Genomic DNA, 21,866 nt, shown 5'->3' with positions numbered 1-21,866 from the left:
CCTGCGATAATTAAGATATCTTAGCACCTAACCAAATATTGGATTGAAATACTGTGCAGAAGTATTTGTCCTATCAGGGTGAGGTTCTTCTCCTTCTCTTGGGGATGAGTGAGGTCTCTTGGGCTAGCTTGGATGGTTTGAAGAGTTAACAATGGAGGAGGACTTAGCTAGACAGTGGGAAGGCCTATGTCTTACTGAGAAGGAACAAAAGGAGGTGGTTTTACCAACCAACTCAGCCACCAAAGCAGCACAACATGGCAAGTATTGTTTACTAGCCAGGATTATAGCAGAAAGACAAGTGAACCGGGAAGCTTTCAAAACTACAATGGCCAAAGTATGGAGATGTGAGAGCTGGTTTCAGTTCTCAGAAGTTGGCATGAATAAGTTTTTGATTGAGTTTAATCAACAGAAGGACATCCAACATGTTTTAAGTGGCAGACTTTGGTCCTTTGACAGGTGGCTGATCTGCCTTCAAGCCTTTGAAGGAAACAAATCCATCAATGAGGTCCCATTCAACAAGGAAGAGTTTTGATGTTTGCTTATTTTTGCACTCCCATATACTGCATTATCATTAGCCTCTTTTGTTTGTACTAACGACATGAGATTATATTGGGAGAAGTATGGATTTAAGTTGGGAGATTTGGTCTTTGAATATTATGTACGTGCTAAATTAATTGATGAAAACTATATATACGTTTAGATAAGGTTTAATTAGTTGGGTCTAGGTCATTATGGGTTGCAGCTGCTGATAGTTTATGATGCTTTTTCCAGATGTGTATGTCGAATGGGTTTTCCCTCTTGCTCTTTAGAACAAGTCTATGGTAGTGTGTTAGTTGCAGTATGTTAAGACATATGGTAGCTTTCTTTCTCAATTGGACTGGTATATAAAGGATTCACAAAGGGCCATAATAGTTTGGATCCTAACGTTATGAGGTTATTTGCACTAACTCATGAGCACACTTCCTACTAGGTGGATGGATGATCATTATAAGTGGCTAAGTGTACATTGGTTGCTGCCTTTTGGTTGATGCATGGCTGGACCTGGATGTATGTGTGAGGATGTGTTGTACTGGATGAAGGTTCAGGGGATAGTGAACCTGGATGCATGTTAGAGATGACTCTGTTTCATCACACTTGAAGTTTTTTGTTGGTATACAATTCAACAAGAACTGTTTTATGGTATTGCTGATAAACTGTGAAGCCTGATACTGCCGTGCATGTTCAAAGTCATTTGATCCTATCTCACCCAGCCCTGATATTTAAGTTTGTAAATCTAAGATTTGGAATGTAATAGTTAAAAATTCTTGATCAATTCTTGGAAAACTGATCAATAATTTTTAACAGCTTATGAATGAATGTTGATCACATGGTTTTCATATGAAATTTTAATTATCTGGAGTTTGTTTAGGAATGAAGAATCTCATTTAAGATAGTTTAGTAGTATTACTTAATTATCACATGAGATCAATAATATAGGAATGTTTATATTCAAGACAGGAGTTGACAATATTGCATAAATCCTTTGTAATTTTGTTATGGAGATGAATATATAAGGTTTCTTAATGAACAATCAAAGCCTCCGTGGATGCAATTTGCAACCGTTTTCCACTCAAGGTGTCTTGACCATTGGACAATACATGATTCCAAAGTAATGTATGTATTGAATGTGGCTTCGTCGACCCATGAGAAGGAAGACAATGACAACCCATGGTAATGAATGGCTCGGCGTTCTTAGCAGGGACACAACGGTAATTAGAACTTTCAATAATTTCACAGCGTGTATTTGTACAAGAATTGAGGTCAGGGTCTGCACACTCGTCATTATCGAATGGAATTTGTTAATATAAATATAAAAATAAAAAATAAAAAAAAATAAAAAAACAAGAAAAAAACATAAAAAAGAGAAACAATTCGAGATTCATCCAGAAGCAACTATTGTGAACTAGTTTCTTTCTCTGATGTGGAAAAAGCTTTGCTGCAATTGTCCTGCACGCGATCAAATTGAAATAGATTTTCTAAGGGTAGGTTTTACAAGTAAGAAGAGATACAAAATTTTTAAATTATTTTATTTTATAATTATAATTTTTTAAATTTTTATACAAAATATAATAAATAATTTGATTTTTTTAAATTTTAATTCAAATTTTTCAAATATAAAAATAATATTATTATTAAAAAATAATAATTTAAACTTTCATTTAAAACAAAACATTATCATCTCACTATCCAAATATATCCTAAATTTCTTTGAAAAGTTAGTTCAAACATACTTTCTGGTCAAACAAAAGGAAAAAACATCTCAAAATAACTAATGCTAAACTTATGTGTCGTTTAGATAGTGAATTGAGTTGAGATGACTTAAAATAAATTAAAAATTAAAAATTGAATAAAATATTGTTAGAATATTTTTTTTAATATTATTATTATTTTAGAATTTAAAATAATTGAATTGTTTATTATATATTGTGTGAAATTTGAAAATTTTATAATGATGAGATAAGATACTTTTTGTATCCAAATCAGCAATACTAATGATTTGATGAAACTTTAAAATCTGGTTTGGTTACACATATAAGATGAAATGAAATGAGAAATTTGTTAATAGTGTGAATAGTAGTAAAATAATTTGAATTAAGATGTTTTATAGGGTTTTAATAAAGAGTTTTGTTACTCATCATGATTCATCCCTACACACCACAAACCACACATATTTTCAATTTTTTAATTTTTTTTAAATCTTTTTTAGTTTTAACTTCAGAAACTAATTGAAATCTTTTACTAATTATCCATATACTACAAATTGGGTAAGTGAAAATAAATAAATAAATAAATAATTATATGTTGTGTGAGGATGATGAATATAATTTTTCTTTGATAAATAAGATAGAAAAAGTTGAATAAAAATATTATAATTTTTAAATTTATTATAATATAATTTTTTTAACATTTCTTTTATTTGAAAATTTGAAAATGTTGATTTATTTTTTATATTTTGTTTGGAAATTTAAAAAAGTTGTAATAATTAGATAATGATTATATAAAGAAGTTGAGAATTTGAAATTTAAAAGTATTTATATTTGAATGGTATTTAGATGTTAAAATAAAATGAAATAAATTAAATGTATTTGATTATTGGCTTAAAGAAATTATAATTCATTCAGCCTTTAATAGATGGAGGCATGCGTATATTTTTTATATTTACAAATATAATAAAAAATCGCGTATTAATTTATGTATTAATATTAATTCTTTTATATTTAAAATTTAAATTAACATTATTTTTAATAAAATTTATTTTTTAATTAATTATATTAAATTAATATATATATTAATACGTAATTATATTTATAACTAAATTTTTTCAATGAAATAATAATATACATGATGATGATGTCCAAACACTGTCGCGCGCCCGGGAGCATGAGCAGCAAGTGGCTATCCTCTTTTTCTTGGCAGGCAATTGGGTATACTCTTGTTGATATTTTTTAAATAAATAAAAAAAAATAGAAATAATTTTAGGTATCTTTTACGATGAGTCCTGTTATGTGTATGCATAAAAAACGCCTTATTCTTTACATGCTGACGTGGTACGTTGTTTTTTTATTTATTTAAAAATACCTAAAATTAAAACCAAACCTCCAGCTACAGAATAAAAGCTTGGCCGTCAACCTATCAGTTTCGCCTGTTCCGTTTGAAATTGAAAATTTCTTTCTTTTAGAGCTAAAATTGTCATCTAAAATTATAGTTCTTCCGTCTAAACTTTCTCTTTTGTTTTGTATTATCTGAAATTGCTTTCTGTTATTCGGTCAGTGAGATCACTCGGAAATTTCACTCTTCCATCTGAAATTTTGGACTCCACTTTGTTTTCCATCAAACATCAAGTCTCAAACAAACAGCACTTTCCCAGTCAACGCTGCCGGCTGGTGTTGAGTTGATGATTTGATGATTTTCCCTGTCAAGCCATTTCACTGTGTTAACTTGGGACCACAGTCACCAAACGCGTGAACACTTTCGGACATCATCAACAAATTGAATGGATGTGTTCAAACTCTCCTCACAGACAAATGGAAACGTACGGCATATGATATTAAAAATAAAAATTTTACGTATAATTATTTTTTTCACATTTTATTAATATAATTAATTGTATATTAAAAAAATTAATATAGTTAATTACATTAGTAGAGTGTATAGATAATATTAAAAAATAACTATATATAACAGTACTCTATTAAAAAAATGAAAACTATTGATAATACTGACAAATTATTTGGTTCATCGTATTAATAAAATAAAAAATTATTTGTGATGTGAAGTTGATGAGTATGATTTTTTTTCTTGATAGATAAGGGAGAAAAAGTTAAATAAAAATATTATTAAATTTAAATTTATTATAATATAATTTTTTAATATTTTTTTGTTATAAAATTTGAAAAAGTTAAATTATTTTTTACATTTTATTTCAAAGTTTGAAAAAGTTATAATGATTAGATAAAAAAGTTAAGAATTTGAAATTGAAAAATATTTGTGTTTGAATGGTATTTTAATATTAAGATGAGATGAGATAGATCGAAACTAATTAAGATATAGTTAATTACGATCATTAAAAAATTTAGTTCTTTCAAAAAAATTATTAAGAAATTTACAACTTAAATTTATTTTTAGGATACTTATAACTCGAGCTTATCATGTTTGACCCAATTTATATACAAAAAAATCTTTAAATAAAGAGAATTAGTGGTGTGATACTTGATTATCTCTGAAAATCTCTTAACGTAATGTTATTTATTATCTTAATTGTTATCGTCTTTTTATAATTTCATGATGTGGCATTAAATGATTGGAGGTAATTGATATATCTATTTTTTATCATCTTATCATCTAATGACATATCATAAAATGATAATATGACGGTGAAAAAAGAGATAATAAATAAATTTTTCAAATACTTTAGATATATAAGCAGAGACTTTCTCCACACACACACGCGTATAGACAAAAATGTTAGTTTGACACCTCATTTTGACTCCTTTTGTATTTTTCTTAAATTTTTTTTATTTGATAGTTAAATAAGTGGTTATTAATTTATTGATATTTTTTTAATATTTTTTAAAAATATTTTAAAATTATAAAAAATAAAAATAAATAAAAATTTTTAAAAAAAATTGATGATTTTTGGCCCAGCAATAAGATAAAGCGATTGCTGCAAATAGCTAGGCCCATATATATATATATATATATATATATTGGTCGAAAGAAATTATAATTTATTTAACCTTCAGTGAAAGTTCGGGGCGTACGTGTATTTTTAATATTCACAATGAGATAATAATAAGCATGGCCATGATATCCTCTTTTTGTTGGCAGGCAAATGATGCCATGACCTAAAATTAACATCAAATCTCAAACTAACACATCATGAGAACTTTCGTTTATTTTCTTGGAAATAAGCAATACATTCAGTTGATTGGTGATAAGTACGATTCTCTAAATTCATTAAATTGATCTCTCATATACATAGAAAGTCAAGAATTAAAGATATTTTGCTCTTACATTCAGTTGATTGGTGATAAGTACGATTGGCTGTAGATTGATTCGACTTATTCGACAAAAAATTAATCCATCTCTCGGCATTTTGTTATTATTATTATGAACTAATTGTTATATCTATCTCTCGGCATGTTTTCTTCTCCTTTACCTAGAGTTATGAGAGATGTGGCAACCATCTATAAGATGGGTCAAACATGACTTAGGAGTTTAAAGCCAAATATAATGACTTTATTAAACTTTCCTGAAATCATTAGTGCGTATTAATAGAGCCATCGACTTACCAACCATGAATATATATTTATATATGTATATATATGACGTACGTACAGTGGGTCGTTAATTCAATATTCCAACTTGAGTCGTCATGATAAGTCCGACAACCTACATGTGGACCCTCATGAATTCAATGTATGTAGGCCAAGTCCGACGAGTGTTGATAAAGTGAATTTCTTTAAATAACATTAAACGTTGGATATATAATGATAATACAATGCCTGAAGGGAAGCAAAGGGTTAGATATTTGGACATCAATCAAGCAGTGGATGCCCGATCCTTCAACTTTTAAAATTCCATTTTTTTAAAAGGAGTGGACCGACTGATATTAGCCCCTGTTTGTGGACCGAGTGATTTTTTTTTTTTTTTTTTCTTTTCTCCGACAAGTTTTATTAATTGAAACTAACTTTTCAGACAGCTTGTGTAGCCAACCCTCGTGGAAATTCGGATAAGCATATTATTATAAATTTGATCACGTGCTGGATAGGATTTTCCACACTAAAGAAAAAAGTAGTCTTTGAGATCAGAGAGAACACGACTTGGCTTTACAAATTCACTTCAAAGCCTAATTTTTTTCCCTGTATCTCAGAACTTTCTTTCATACTCACTTCGGCCTTCAAGGCAACTTCCAGCTTTGAAATGTCTCAAGTACTACGTACAATATAAAACCGATCGAGGGCTTGGCCTTAATAATTGATCAAAATCATCATAGAAAGAGATCTTGATGGCATTGCAAATGGTACGATCTCGGATGCTTGTGTTAGTCATGATGTGCCTAGTACTCAATGCATTCGCACGAGCATCGAACGTAATAAATAGTTCATGTCAAGAAGACTGTGGGAATGTAAGCATTCCATACCCTTTTGGAATTGGAAATGGTTGTTACGTCGCAGATTGGTTTGAGATAGTCTGCAAAAATGATTCTTTACGGAAACCCCTTTTGAAGAGGTTCAATTACCTAGAGGTGCTGGAGATTAACGTAACTAAAGGAACAGTCCGCGTCAGCTATCCCATATTTTCGAGTTGTACCAATGTCACGAACAGCACAAAGAATCTGGAGTTAGAGAAAATTCCTTTCGGCTTCTCCGAGTTCGACAACAGCTTCGTTGCCATGGGTTGCAACAACTCTGCCTCCATGTGGTCCATTTTTCCCGATGACTCGGTTTCATATGGTGGGTGTAAATCCCCTTGTGACAGAGCTCCATTCACAAATGGAAGTCATTGCAACGCCACAAATTGTTGCCAAGCTACAATTCCTTCTGATCTCCAAGCATTCTCTACAACTCTAGAGTCGAAAAGTTCCTACAATAATGGTAGTAGAGAGTGCAAGTATGCATTTTTGGTAGACCAGAATTGGTTTGAGACCAGTTTCACAGAGCCGAATCCAAATATGTCCGTTCCAGTGGTATTGTATTGGAACTTTGACAATACAACTTTCTATTCTCTTCCCACGATGAAAAACATGACTGCAAGAGAATACAAGAAATCGTCCTATTCTTGTCAACGGTGGGCTAGGAAGTCAAGAAACTTTACTTCCATTTTTTGTCAGTGCCGGGGAGGCTACGGAGGAAATCCATATCTTCTTGGAGGATGTGTAGGTAATTAAATTTCTCTTTCCTAACAACCTATTTAATCCATTTAATTCTCAAAAGCTTTTGTTTTGCAAGTCAACGTCGAAAGGTATTGTAAGATAAATTTAATGAGCATATATAGTCATTAACATGATCTGTAAATAAAATTTAAAAATAAGTTTTATTGCGAATTAAGTCATATTGTACGTATAACTGTCTTTGATATCGTCAGCCATCATTGAGATGAGTTATGAAAATTAAAATTAAATGAAAAACTCTTCAATAGAAAAAGATATCTGTTTTTTTATGAAATGATAATATCACATCGGTAAAATACTTACTACTCCTCGGTTCGAGTATGGATACAGGGGAAATCCCTACCTTCTTGGAAGTTGGAAGATAAGTTGGAAGATGTCCTGTAAAATTATTTTTATGTAATCTCTTTGTTATTAGAATATTTTTATTTTAACACATTCGATTACAATGGCAGATACTGACGAATGTGCAAGCGCTCACCTCAACCAATGTACATATGAAGAACGCTGTGAAAATACTGAAGGCTATTACCGTTGTGTCCCTCCTAATTATAAGAACAAGAAGCCTTTCATAATCATAGGTATATCTAATTCCCAGTCCTATAATTTTCAATATATTCCTCAGGAAATAGATCAGAGTAGCTTCTTTTCATTCCATTCATTTCAACGCAAATAATTAAGGTTTGAGTCAACTATATAATTTTTTTCAGTTTAATTATTATTCATTAACAGCCAACTTATACTAAGTAATTAACCATACCCCCATCTTTTTGGAGTAGTAGTTCTAATTCAATTTTATGTGAACCTGCTTTGTGCATAACATAATTTGTTTGTCAATATTCTAGCATTCATAGAAATGTCTTAATTTCTAATCAACAATTTTATTATTTTACCATTTCCACTAGTGCAAGGAGTGATATCTTTCTATTTCATTGAGGCAAATAGGTGTTAGCACAAGCCTTGGTGTATTATTTCTGATTTTCGGTGGATGGTGGTCATACAAAGTGATTAAGAAAAGGATGAGGATTAAACGCAATGAGAAGTTCTTCAAACAAAGACTATTGCTACAACAACAACTATTTACAAACATGAATAGAGTCAATGTTGAGAACACCAAATTGTTTAAATCAAAGGAATTGGAGAAGGCCACTGATCATTTTCGGGCAGATAGAATAATTGGACGTGGTGGACAAGGCACGGTTTACAAAGGTATGTTGGCTAATGGAAGAATTGTTGCAATAAAAAGGTCCAACATAGTAGATGAAAAGAAATTTCAAGAATTCGTAAATGAAGTCGTGATTCTTTCACAAATTAATCACAGGAATGTGGTTAAGCTACTTGGTTGTTGTTTGGAGACAGAAGTTCCGCTTCTAGTTTATGAATTCATTCCTAATGGAACTCTTGCTCAGTATCTCAATAGCCAAAATGAGGAGTTTCCACCAACATGGGATATGCGTTTACGAATTGCTATAGAAGTTGCAAGGGCTCTTTTCTACTTGCATTCAGCAGCTTCTTCACCCATTTACCATCGCGATATTAAGTCTACAAACATCCTCTTAGATGAGAAGTATAGAGCGAAAATAGCAGATTTCGGAATTTCAAGATCTGTTGCTATCGATCAAACTCATCTAAGCACATTAGTGCATGGAACATTTGGATATGTAGACCCTGAGTATTTTCAGTCAAGCCAATTTACAAATAAGAGTGACGTTTATAGTTTTGGTGTTGTTCTTGCTGAGCTCTTGACCGGAGAGAAAGCTATCTCGTCATCAAGAACTGAAGATACTGGTTTAGCTGCATTTTTTGTTAGTTCGATGGAAAGGAACAATTTATTTGACATCCTTGATAATCGAGTTTTGAAGGAAGCAGAAAAAGAAAAAATAATTGCGGTTGCAAAGATTGCTAAAAGATGTTTGAACTTGAACGGAAAGGAACGACCTTCAATGAGAGAAGTTGCGATGGAATTGGAGGCCAACCAAATGTCGCCAAAAGTTTCTAACCTTCAAGAGAAATACGGAGAGATTGAAGATGTCAGATCTGAAATATCCAAGCAATATGATGTTGTTTATATATCAACAATGTCAAGTATGGATAGTATACTCGCAACCTCATCTTTAGATTCACAACCGTTAATATTATCTTCTTAGTCATCATGTGATGTTACACCTTGATTTGTGTTGTATTGTTTGTTCAATTTCATCTTGTAAGCTCCATAATTTGCACTTTTCATTGTCTCACAAAGATAATCTTATATATGGTAGTATAAAGCATAAACATCCATTGTTCTTTTTGGTTTCATAAGTATCTATTTTTGTATACGAATAAAATGGTTCCTAAAGCTGCACTAGGATCTGATCTCTGATGAGAAAAGAAGAAGAAGAAGAAGATAAAAGAATTAAAACATATCCTCCATATTATATTACCCTCTGAGTTTCTTCAACAGTTTAGAGTTAATAGCAAAAGAAGAAATCAGCTCTTCTTTATATTGATCTTTAATAGCCACCTTTGGCTTTTTTCACCTTTTAAATCTTGCCAAATGAAGATTGTCAACTTGCTAAAAGCAACAAAACCCTTGGCATAATAGGATTCACATATTTAAACCATTTTCTTCATGCTCAAAGGATCAAAGAAAGTTTCACGCTTCATGAACTATAATAAAAAAAAGCTACGTAACATATTAGTTTATAAAGAAGACCATCAATCTCAGGTGACCATTGATCGTTTGAATGTTTATCTACTATTACAAGGTCTACTGCTTAATTTGGTGTGGAGCATTAAATGTGTGGCACTGGGCTTAAAGCGTATTTCACTTCTTTTTCGTTCTCTCACTATCAAACCCTCAAGAAACCACAAATCAGCTAAAAGAGCCAACACTATATATATTTTCCTCAGAGACTGACCTCCACCTAATGGAACTCACTTCTTAAGACTGACAAGGGTTCTTTAAACCCACCAGAGACCAAGGTTGTTTGGCCATCTAAACCCCTTGTGAAAAGATATCTGGAATAAATCAAATCCACAAAAATCATCAAAAAAAACTTTGACGAGAGGAGTGAAGCAACTAACAGTTCTTTTCAACTCTCCCTCCATGTTATGGTTACCATATGCACCACATGCCATGGGCATAATCTTTCTAGTTGCCTGTTGAGTCAGCTAAAACTAAAGATGCAAAGAAATAAAACTAAAGAATAATTCTCACAGGTTTTAACATAGATGCTTTATTTAATACCATCTGTCTCGATATCAAAAAATAAAAATATAAATACCATTTGTCTCACAAGTCACTAAGAGAATTGATGTTGCTTTACATGAAGCAAGGTGATTTTCCGGCATTATCAGCAACAAACTATTTCTGCTGAGACTTGAGTTCCTTCACCCTCTCTTCAGTAGCCCTCAGCGCTTTTCCGTAAATGCTTATTTGTTGAAACTGATAACAATTCAGAACTTCATAATTTTATTTTCATGAGACCCATAAACTTCCAATCATATTGGAAAATCATTAGAATTACCATTTCACACCAATGTAATGATGCACTGGACACAAATTTAGGAAGAATAAGTTGCAATAGCAAGTCAGTCATATAATCCAAAACAGACTCGATTCTTCTATTCTGTAACCTCATTAGTGGCAATTTTTTCTTAGTCACAAACCTCAATACATTTTTCTTATGAAAATAGGCTATACATGTCTACAATGCAAATGTACAATCAGCAACTGCAAATACAGACAAGGAGTAGGGAAAAAAATAGTTTGCTGAGGGAACTATAGCAATATCTGATTTCAAGAAATTACTCTTAAGTAATATAATTGCAAACGTAAATTAAATTCTAATGCCCATGAGTCTATTCTTTCTTCCAATATCTCCCTAAATAATCCACTAGAAAACTTTTCTCTTTGGCAAAATCAAATTGTGAAGCAGATACATAAGACTTTCCTTAATTCTTATTGATCTTCTAAAAAGATGAGAATTAGTTCTCTAGGCTACCTCGTCAATTTCTTTGGGGGAGATACTAACATTCCATGCTTCTCACATTGTGCTCCAACATAAGAGCTTATCCCTGCAATACATATCATCAAGAAGTATAAGATTGAGAGAGAAAAGATTATGAAGAAAAACCCAGGCATGCTTGTCTATCTCAACCAAATATTAAATTCAATCATTTCGTGAGGACCATCATAAATGAGTAATCACAACATGACAATCTTTAAGCAAATCTACAAGATGTTCTGGCCTAGTTGAAGAAAGAAATTATGGGTAATTATGCAGTCTTAATCTAACCCATTTGTCCCCTCAATAAATAAAATATATTCATGCAGTCATCATTAAGACAGAAAATTAAGATGGAACTTGCCCCATTCGGGCGGGAATGGATCATTAGGGGACTTGTTATCTACAAACTCTATTCCAAGAATAAATCCAGTTCCCAAAATCTGCATATTCAGATGAGTAATAAAAATTAAATCTCTCATAAGTTTTCACATTAACTAAAAAAATTAAAGACTTTAGAGACAATTAGTACCTCCCCAATTATGGGATTGTCTAAGAATGCTTTTACACCATCTTGGAACTTTGGGGAAATGCTCTTTACTTGATTAGCAATTTTTGTTTTTCTGTAAAGAAGATAGATAGCTTTCACTTAAGGACAATCTTAATATATAATCTTTTTGTTGATGATGTGGAATATACAGGCATAGATATTTAGGTATATGTCGTTGCATATCTGCATATACAAGCCATGACCCACCATTTGGGGGACAATTAAAGAAATTGTATGACAAGATACAACTATATCAAGTACTGTTCAGTCTATCTTTGAGGGTCTTCCAATGCAATATACGTAAACTGAACTATGAAGTAAAAGTTTGAACAGGTAAAACTGGATGAGAAGAAAAGAACACACTTGTAGATCTTAAGGGCTTCAATTGCATCGACAAAGGATACTGGGTGTCCAAAATAAGTAAATGCATGAGAAAAAGAACCTGAAAGAAAAGGTAAATACAGTCATATACTAAATAATCATCAATTTGAGAGACTTGCTCAGGAGTGTTCAATATACCGAGTTTGTTGCTTTGAGAATGTATGACTTCTGATGCTTCGGGGCTCACAAGTACAGCTCCAATAGGCATATATGCAGAAGAAAGGGCCTAGAAAATTCAATACATAATAATGAAAACTATGCTTTGTGCCAAGATTTGAGGATCTGTCTCTGAGTTTAATTATATCCCAACTTTACCTTTGCAAGGGACACAAGGTCTGGTTTTATGTTGTACTTGTCGCACCCAAACATTGTACCCATCCTTCCAAATCCACAAATCACCTAAGATAAACATACATGAACAAATCAGGCCTTATAATACTATGATACAAATTAAGATTTGCTCACATAATATTAGAAATAGAGAGTAAGTACCTCATCCGCAATAAGAAGAATGTCATATTTCTTTACAACAGCTTGAATTTGCATCAAATATGAAGCATTTTATTGTCTAATGAGTCTTCTCCAACAATGTCATGAGGGGAAAGAGAGGTCTCTTTGGTATTCAAAGCATAATAACACATAATCAAAACTCAGAGGTGGCAGGTACCATCACTAAGGAATAATAATTTAAGAAAAATGATAACAGAATAAATATCTGAACTTAATTAGTCATTTTAAGTATTGAAAGTAGAAACGAAGTGGGTGTTCTTCTGTGTATAATGTACGAGTTTTGCTACATACAAGCACAGTCGCGCACTAATCTGTATACCAACACTGATTTATTCATACTTAAAATTTAAATTAACACTGTTTTCAATAAAATCTACTTTTTGACCAATCACATCACATTGGTGCACAGATTAGTGCACAATTATGCTTGCAACTATACTTTTCCATAATGTACTTCTAGAAATCAAGGACTTCTTTCATGACAAAAGTAATAACAAGGCATAGGTCGGCCAATACGAGATTTTGACAAAATCAGTTTTCTTTGCCGACAATAACTGGCACCAAGGGGCAAAAATTGCATCCTCACCCGCATGATACATAGTCCCATTTGTGTGACCATGTTACTGGCGATTAGTTAAAACATGAGGTTAATTCTGCTGAGTTAATCTTGAAACAGAAAGGATTATAGTGTAAAATGATTTTCATATGATCCCAGTGTCCCTCTTGGCTGCTAGTAAGGAGATGAAACAGAATGACTTATCAAGGCTCAACATTATACAATTTTACTCGACTCAATTCATGGAAACTGGTTGGTAAAACTGAAGAAACTCAGTGAGTCAATTGAGTTTACTTCATAGTCAATTCAAACCCCGGGCTGGCTCAGGTCCAATAACTAAGGTTGCATGGAATGTTGCATTTCCAAAGTATGTCATTCAGAAACCATCTGTGATTCTGTATTGTATACTGGAAGGATTTCCTTGAAAATGCGTTGATCTTAATTATGCCATTCAAGCATTTATCTATGCCCCTTGAAAGGTAGAGACTCTGAGTATGACATATGGTGCATTTTAAGATACAAACCATTTACCTTGTCAAAATATGTTGCAGGGGGAGGTATCTCCTGCTCCCATGACAGGTTCAGTAATGAAAGCAGCAAACTGAAATGAGCAACCATATAAATTCAGCAACAAAAGACAATCATTACAGTGGTAGAATCATTTCCTCAAAAAGTTTAATGATTTTAAATAAGTTAGTTATTGTCTCTGGTCCTTATTTGAGGATAAGATTCTCCAAATTATTAGCTAATCTGGTTGAGAAGTCCTCCTCTGTTTCACCTGGAATATGCATTCATTTTCCCAATTTAAATGATATCCAAAAATGATAACAAGAAAATCTTAGGCATCACACGTGGTGATATCCAAACGTGACAGCAGCCATGTTTACAGCATTTCACCTTGTAATTATACCTTTGTAAAGAGATAGAAAGTTATATAAATACATATGATCACATCCTGTTTTAAGGTGTGGTGAGATTTCTCCATTACTCTATTTTCTTCAAATTTCTTTTTGGTATCAGAGCAATACAATGTCTTCCGCTTCGCTAAACGTTACCAACTTCGTTACTCTCAGGCTCAAACCTAAAAATTACCCACTCTGGCGTGAGCAGGTCCTTGCACTTGCTGAAAGCCAAGAGCTTACATACTTCCTCATAGGTGAAAGTCAATGTCCAGTTGCTGTACTTCCAGCAATCGATGGTTCTCATCCTGTCACCAATCCTGAATACAAAAAATGGAAAATAGCAGATCGTTTGCTTCGAGGTTGGATCATTGGAACTTTAGCAGAAGAGGCACTCAGTCATGTCATTGGTCTTGATACCTCAGCACAAGTTTGGGCAGCTCTCAAGGAAACCTATGCCCAATCCTCTTAAGAGAGACAATTTCAGCTCAATCAACAACTCACTAATATGAAGAAAACTCCTGAAGTTTCCCTCAATGACTATCTTCGTAAATTCAAGGAGGTATGTGATAACCTTGCTGCTATTGGACACATTGTTAGTGACAAAAACAAGGTTTTTTCATTGCTTACAGGTCTTGGTGCACGGTATGAACCTTTCACTACCTCCATGCTCAAACCACCAATGCCCTCTTACAATGAAGTAGTTCCTCTACTTCAAAGTTATGAGACTCGTCTCAACCTACACACACCAGATTCCTCTCTACATACTGCTTTCTATGCAGAGAAAAATGATGGAAAACCAGCCCATAAAAATTCCAAACCATCAAATCATTTTATATCCAAAGGTAGAGGATATTCCCCTGCTAATAATCAAAACAAAAATTTCAACAAAGGATCCTCCTCTTCACCATTTTCTCGTGCGAGCAACCGTGATATCACATGCCAAATATGTGGAAAGAAGGGCCATCCTGCCATTCGATGTTGACATCGGTTTAATCACTTGGTGCAACCAGATGATCTCCCTCAAGCTTTCACGGCTCTGCAAATTGATCCTGAGGCACATCATGAGGAATGGACTTCAGATACTGGTGCTTCTGCACATTGACCTCTCATGAAGGTAACCTACATCATCTTCGCCCTTATAATGGCCTTGATCATTTTAGGTAACCTACATAACCTACATAACCCACAAGCTTTTCTTCTTGTATTTTACATTTACTGACAAATTTGTATTATACATTTTTAATGATATCTTGCTAGAGAGTGACATCTATATCTTTGTTATTACGGACTTTGAGAATATTGGAACTTGAGATATGATTTATTTATTTAATTACTCTCCCCACAACTCCATGTCAGATGCTTCCTTAAACAAAGCAAACCTGAGTATCATTGGCTTCTGATCCACTGTTTACAAAGGAGGCTTTTGCCATTTTTGTTGCCGTAAAAGTTTCTAAAAGTTCCTTTGCCAGATCCTGTAAAATGGAAGAATAATGAAGCATCATAGGCAATAAAATAAAAGTGCCTCACTTATTATAAAGCATGCAGCAGTAATGGTTAATTTGTAAGCAGAAACTTGGTAGTGAAGCAATATGTTTCTAAATGATAGAAAACCAAGTAGAATAACATATATATATATATATATATATATATAAATATATAAAGAACACGGAGTCACAGAATAAATGAAATTGAAATCCAAGATATATTAGTAAAACTAGAAATTTGAGAGAATATAAAAATACCAAGGAAGGTTTTGTAGTACGATTCCAAAAGGAATGGTAGAATGGCAACTTATTCAACCGTTCAGTTGCAGCAGCAATGGTCGAGGTTCACTTCCCCCTGCAAATATTCAACATTGCAAATCAAAATACTTCTTGTAAAGTACTTAGATGGAATTAAGGTATACCAGGGAGAAGAGTGAATGCCCTGGCATAAGAATCAGAGGGTCACGGGCATGGGATATGTTTCAAGATACCTTCCTAACATGATTTACTGAACTTACAGTGGAAGACCAAGGAATTTTTCCTTTTTGAAATGGATTAGGGGAGTGAAATTCCCAATGTACCCCTGTAAAACCACGAAATTGTCTACCAATTTCCTTGAACAAATTAGTTAGATCTCAATTATAAAGATTATGAAATGAATCAAATACTTTAAAATAAATAATCAAACTTGCAAGACACAACGATTGGTTACGAAGGGAAACTCTTTAAAGAACTCTTTAAAGGTAAAACCCTACGGGGCAGCCAAACCCAGGAAAGTCAATCTCATTATTTGAAGAACAATTACAAGTAATAATCAATTACAAAATCTTTGCAATTCGACTCTCTTACTTGCCTAGACAAACGACCCGTTTGTCTTCTACCACAGTAGCAGCCAGAACCTCTGGCGATCTTCAAATGTTGACCTCCCTTCTGGAACTCCAAAGGCTGACACTCAATCGATGTTGCTTCCCACTCAAAGCACGATCACACTCAAGAAGATATGAAAAATCCCATGAAAATTCTCAAGTGAATTTTCTCTCATAAACACACAGAATATCCTCTGTAAAATTCGTGGCTTGAAGTCCTTAAAAAGATGCAAAACCGAGTCCCCTTTAAATAGAAGATCTGAAAAGAATTCTAGTTGCAGTAGGACTCTGCTGACGGTTAGCAACAGACGCGAAAACGCGTCCCGACGGACTGCTAACACTTCGGGATAACTTCTTCTGATATAGACTGAATTCTGTTCTGATTTCTTCTAGATAAGTGTACTGCTAACAGAACTCGATTTTGACTTCAGGAACTTATCTAAACAACTCCTAATATTTCTAGATAGACTCAACATTGTTTAGACATAAATTAATAATTATTTTTACATTCATCCAACAATAATAAATAATATGATAAGATAAGCCTTATCATTTACTCATCTAATCCTAGCCAATTTTTTGCCTTTACAATCTCCCCCTTTGGCGGATTGATGACGAAACCAGTTTGATGAATGTAGATTTCCTGAAAATATGTCAACTATCAAATCACAAAAAAGTATAGAATATTATAAAGAGTTGTGATTTAATAAAACCAGAATGGTCAGTTAGCTTAATCAAAATACATGCCCAATTGTATCTGCATTACAGTCCCAAAAAAAAACATGATAAGTTTTTCAAATGTACTCCCCCTTAGATGCTGCTGCTCCCCAAATGTACTCCCCCTCAAACTTTTTCTCCCCCTTTTTGTCAACAATCAGCCATGAAGATCTATACTTCCTCGTCAGAATCTGCTACGCTGGCCATAATTTGTTGGACATCCAAGGACAGTTGAACTAGTCGATCGTTTGCTTGTACACAATCAGAGCGTACTGCAGCCAATTGTTGCTCCAACTTGGACTGACTGGCCTCCCACTTGGCTGTGAAGCTATCCATCTTCTGAGATATCAAGGTGAGTTGCTCAAGTAGTTGTGAGGTGGGGATGGATGGTTCAGGTGGAGAGGATGCTGACTCAGTAGTAAGGGGGCGCTTCTTGGTGATGACAGCTGCTGATTTAACCACGGTTAAGGCAGAAATAGGCCCTGGCAGCTTCATGGTGGGTTCATTCGCTCGAAGGGGCACTTTTGCAATCATGGCCAATTTTGTAATTAGACTTCCAAAGGGGAGATTTAACTCTTTTTCCACATGTGAGCGATGAATAATATCAATGACATGTCGTGGAAAATCAATAGACACACCAGTAGCAAGAGCATACATAAAATAAGCTCTTTCTAGAGAAATTTCAGTGTGACGACTAATGGGCCAGAGATTGGTCAAGACAATTTTGGCCAGAAGCCGATATTGAGGAAGCATATTGTGAAGGGGCAGTCTGTGTGTCTTGGCAGTCCATTTGGGGCCAGTGACACCAACAAATAGATTGCGCATTGCAGTCTTGGTTGGGGCTCCCATGCCCTTATATGGATATAGAGGGGATTCAACCTCAGGAAGAGTAAATAGATTGCGGAGAATAGCAGGAGATACCTCAATCTGAATCCCACGAATAGTAGAGATGATGCTATGATCATCTAAATTGAAGTGGGCTATATTTGAATAAAATTCCCGGACCACCTCAACACAAGGTGTAGGAAGGGCATGAGTGAGCTTCTCCCAACCTCTTTCAATGAATATTTGGCGGATAATTTGGAAGTCATCCGAAGGAAAGTCATGGATGCTTACCTCCCGCTCACCCAAGACGGGTCTCTTGGAAAAGGTATTTCTATAGGCATTTTCGGCTTCAATGGAGGTGAAGCGATCAGTAGGTGCTTCTGTGGGCACAGGCACCGATGGTGATGGAGATGGAGGAGGGGCAGAAGTGTCGCCTAATTGCATGGATTCAAGTGATGGGACATCCTCACTTGAAGAGTGCTCGGATGGCACCGGAGTAGTGAACTTTTTGCGTTTTGCCATTTCTTTGAATCTCATCTGAAATAGTACAAGAATCAAGTTTAGAAAGATAATTCTCAAACCTTATAGAGGATAAGAATAGATAAAACAAAAATGTGATATTAAAAGGTGGGTTGGTGTTTTTTTTTTTTTTATAAGCTTGAACGTTGAGAACAACCCAAACACAATATGTGCAGAAAACCTTACTATGGATAGATAAGAAAGAGCCATCCTAACAAGTGACCAAAACAAAAGAGAGGTGAGTCAGGAAAAAACACAAACACTTGGTGTGCACCCGTGGGAAAAAAAAAAAAGAGAATCCGTGTGTAATAGAGATTTTTCCTCAATACATGCATAGAATGAGAAGAATCAATACACACAACCTAATTCCGAGTAGTGTAGCTCAATCCAACAACCAAGATAAAAAAATAAAACCCTTCACAGAAACTGTAGATATCAACAAAAACCGAAACTTGAGAGAAGAAAAGAATAAAAAAAACAGAGGATCCAAAAATACTTACCTTGAAGATGGAAGGATGGAGAAATGTGAGTGGAAAGAGCACCGTGTATGGAGGATTAGGGGGAAGGAAGCAAGCTGCCGTGAAAATGGGTAAGGGGAGGCTTATGAGAATCGGGCTGAGTGTAGGAAACAAAGACCAAGAGGTATGCTTAAGTGTTTTAAAAGAAGACCCTCCCCGTGCACGTGCTAAACCAAAGAGTCCTATTAGGACTTCTACACTTAGGCATAAAAGACCCGATACATGTATGCAACATACTGGGAACACCTTTTTTTTATTTTTTTTATTTTAAAAAAACAGAACAAAGCAATGAGAAAAAAAAACAAACTATAAAAAAAAAATTTTTTTTTTTTTTTAGAAAAAGATTTGTTTTTTTTTTTTTGTTTTGGTTTTAAAAGGAACATGCCTAAAATCATCTTAGTTTGATCAAGTCAGAATATACCATAAAAAATTCAATAATCCTTAGCCCACTCATGTTTGTAACAGTCTCTTTGTGGATGTTCACTCCTCATAGAATCAGTAATGCCAAAGTTCAGGTGAGTGTGTGAGTGAGTATACTTATATCATAGCATGTTATGAGCTTTCCCCCCTTTTTTTGTTTATTGCTCTCTTTTGTGTTATATTTTTGATACCTTTGTTCAAAGAAAGGTAATATATTTTTTTTATAAAGATGCTCACTAGAGTTTGTTTCTTGACCTTAAAAGTCAAACTTTATGCTAGGGCCTAGATACATATGCATCTCCTCCAAACACTAGTTTGTACACCACCTTTGTTCATGTTGGTTGCTCATCTTTTTCCACAATGATTGGAGCAACGATTTTTTCTGTAAGAACTCAAGGTGATAGATCCGTGTAGGGTGTTTGTCTTTTTCCGCAATGAAAAAACACCGACTTTTTCTATATGGATCACTCTTTGTGTTTGGCAAGAAGAGAGCTCTTTAAAGAAGTACTAGGTTCAACTAGTATTAGTCAATTCAAGGCATGAACTCCCTCTTGATGAGCATCCTTTTTTTTTTTAAAAAAAAAAATAGAATGCTTACATATAGGTTCCTCACAGTGCATAAAGATGAACTTTGCCAAAAAAGACCTATAGGGTTAGTACACTTAAAGAGAGCTGCACAAAGAGGAGTAATACATAAGATCAGAAAATTTTTTGAAAGCAATTCCATACATGCTCAACCTGTGATGTAATAAACATGTACCTTAAAGAAAATACATAACCCAGTTTTTTTTTTTATAAGATATATTTTTTTAAAACAGGGAAAAAAAACTGAAACATTTATGCTTTTAAAGAAAGGGAAAAAAAAAAAAAACCTGGAAGAAAAGATCCTAAACTAGTAGGATAGAAAACTCTCACTTGGGATCACATATGCCAATGGCTTTTCGTAAAAACTCAAATCTAAGTCCATCCAAAGGTTTAGTAAACAAGTCAGCCAGTTGATGTTCAGTAGGCACATGTTCCATGAATATAATTTTAAACTCAACCAAGTCTCTTATAAAATGATGTCGAATATCAATGTGCTTGGTCCGAGAATGCTGGACAGGATTTTTGGAAATACTTATAGCACTAGAATTATCACAATATATTGTCATAGTGTCTTGAGAAAAACCATAATCATCAAGCATTTTTTTCATCCATAATAGCTTAGTACAACAACTCCCTGTAGCTATGTATTCAGCTTCAGCAGTGGATAAAGAAATAGAATTTTGCTTTTTACTCATCCAAGCTACAAGATTTCCACCTATATAAAAACATCCACCTGTAGTACTCTTCCTATCATCAGCATTCCCAGCCCAATCAGCATCCGAATAGCCAACAAGTGTAAGATTAGTGTCTTTTGAGTACCATATCCCATAATCAACAGTGGCATTAAGATATTTTATGATTCTTTTTACTGCAGTAAGATGGGATTCTTTAGGATTAGCTTGAAATCTAGCACATACACCAACACTGAAAGCTATATCAGGTCTACTTGCTGTAATATATAAAAGACTTCCTATCATGCTTCTATAGAGAGTGGGATCAATATTTTTACCTGTGGAGTCATTGCTGATTTTCACTGAAGTGCTCATGGGAGTCCGAGCATTGCTTTTTCCTTCCATTCCAAACTTTTTTACAAGATCTCTTGCATATTTAGATTGTGAAATAAATATTCCTTCTTTACATTGTTTTACTTGAATACCCAAGAAGAAATTTAACTCACCAATCATACTCATCTCAAATTCAGATTTCATTTCATTTGCAAAGTTATAAGCAAGAGATTCAAGTGTTGCTCCAAAAACAATATCATCAACATATATTTGAGCAATTAAGAGTTGTTTACCTGATCTTCTTATGAATAAGGTCCTATCAGCTTGTCCTCTAACAAAATCATGATCAAGTAAGTAGGCAGTTAATCTTTCATACCAAGCTCGAGGTGCTTGTTTCAGTCCATACAGCGCCTTCTTCAACCTGTAGACATATTCAGGGTAGAGATGGTTAACAAATCCTTTTGGTTGGTTGACATATACCTCTTCTTGTAACACTCCATTTAGGAAGGCACTCTTGACATCCATTTGATATAATTTGAAGTCTAGATGACAGGCAAGTGCTAGTAGAATGCGAACAGATTCTAACCGGGCCACAGGAGCAAATGTTTCAT

At 33.9% G+C, this 21,866-nt stretch overlaps 1 protein-coding gene and 1 long non-coding RNA gene across 2 annotated transcripts; one reads left to right on the top strand and one right to left on the bottom strand.

Moving 5' to 3' along the window:
- Positions 1 to 6,320: 6,320 nt before the first annotated feature.
- Positions 6,321 to 9,714, top strand: LOC122307082 (wall-associated receptor kinase-like 8). Its single transcript, XM_043119705.1, has 3 exons — positions 6,321 to 7,421; positions 7,885 to 8,010; positions 8,375 to 9,714. Exons 1-3 carry the CDS (start codon positions 6,548 to 6,550, stop codon positions 9,574 to 9,576), a joined length of 2,202 nt encoding a protein of 733 aa, XP_042975639.1. The 5' UTR covers positions 6,321 to 6,547; the 3' UTR covers positions 9,577 to 9,714.
- Positions 9,715 to 12,486: 2,772 nt separating this feature from the next.
- LOC122307086 lies at positions 12,487 to 12,803 on the bottom strand. The gene is made up of 2 exons (XR_006241633.1): positions 12,665 to 12,803; positions 12,487 to 12,575 (listed from the first exon to the last, which is right to left on the bottom strand). It is a non-coding gene; the product is annotated as an uncharacterized LOC122307086 (long non-coding RNA).
- Positions 12,804 to 21,866: the final 9,063 nt, after the last annotated feature.

Source organism: Carya illinoinensis, chromosome 4 (genome assembly GCF_018687715.1).
Source record: "Carya illinoinensis cultivar Pawnee chromosome 4, C.illinoinensisPawnee_v1, whole genome shotgun sequence".
Taxonomy (NCBI): domain Eukaryota; kingdom Viridiplantae; phylum Streptophyta; class Magnoliopsida; order Fagales; family Juglandaceae; genus Carya; species Carya illinoinensis.
Note: the sequence above shows the minus strand (reverse complement) of the source record. Positions and strands in the feature narration are given on the sequence as shown.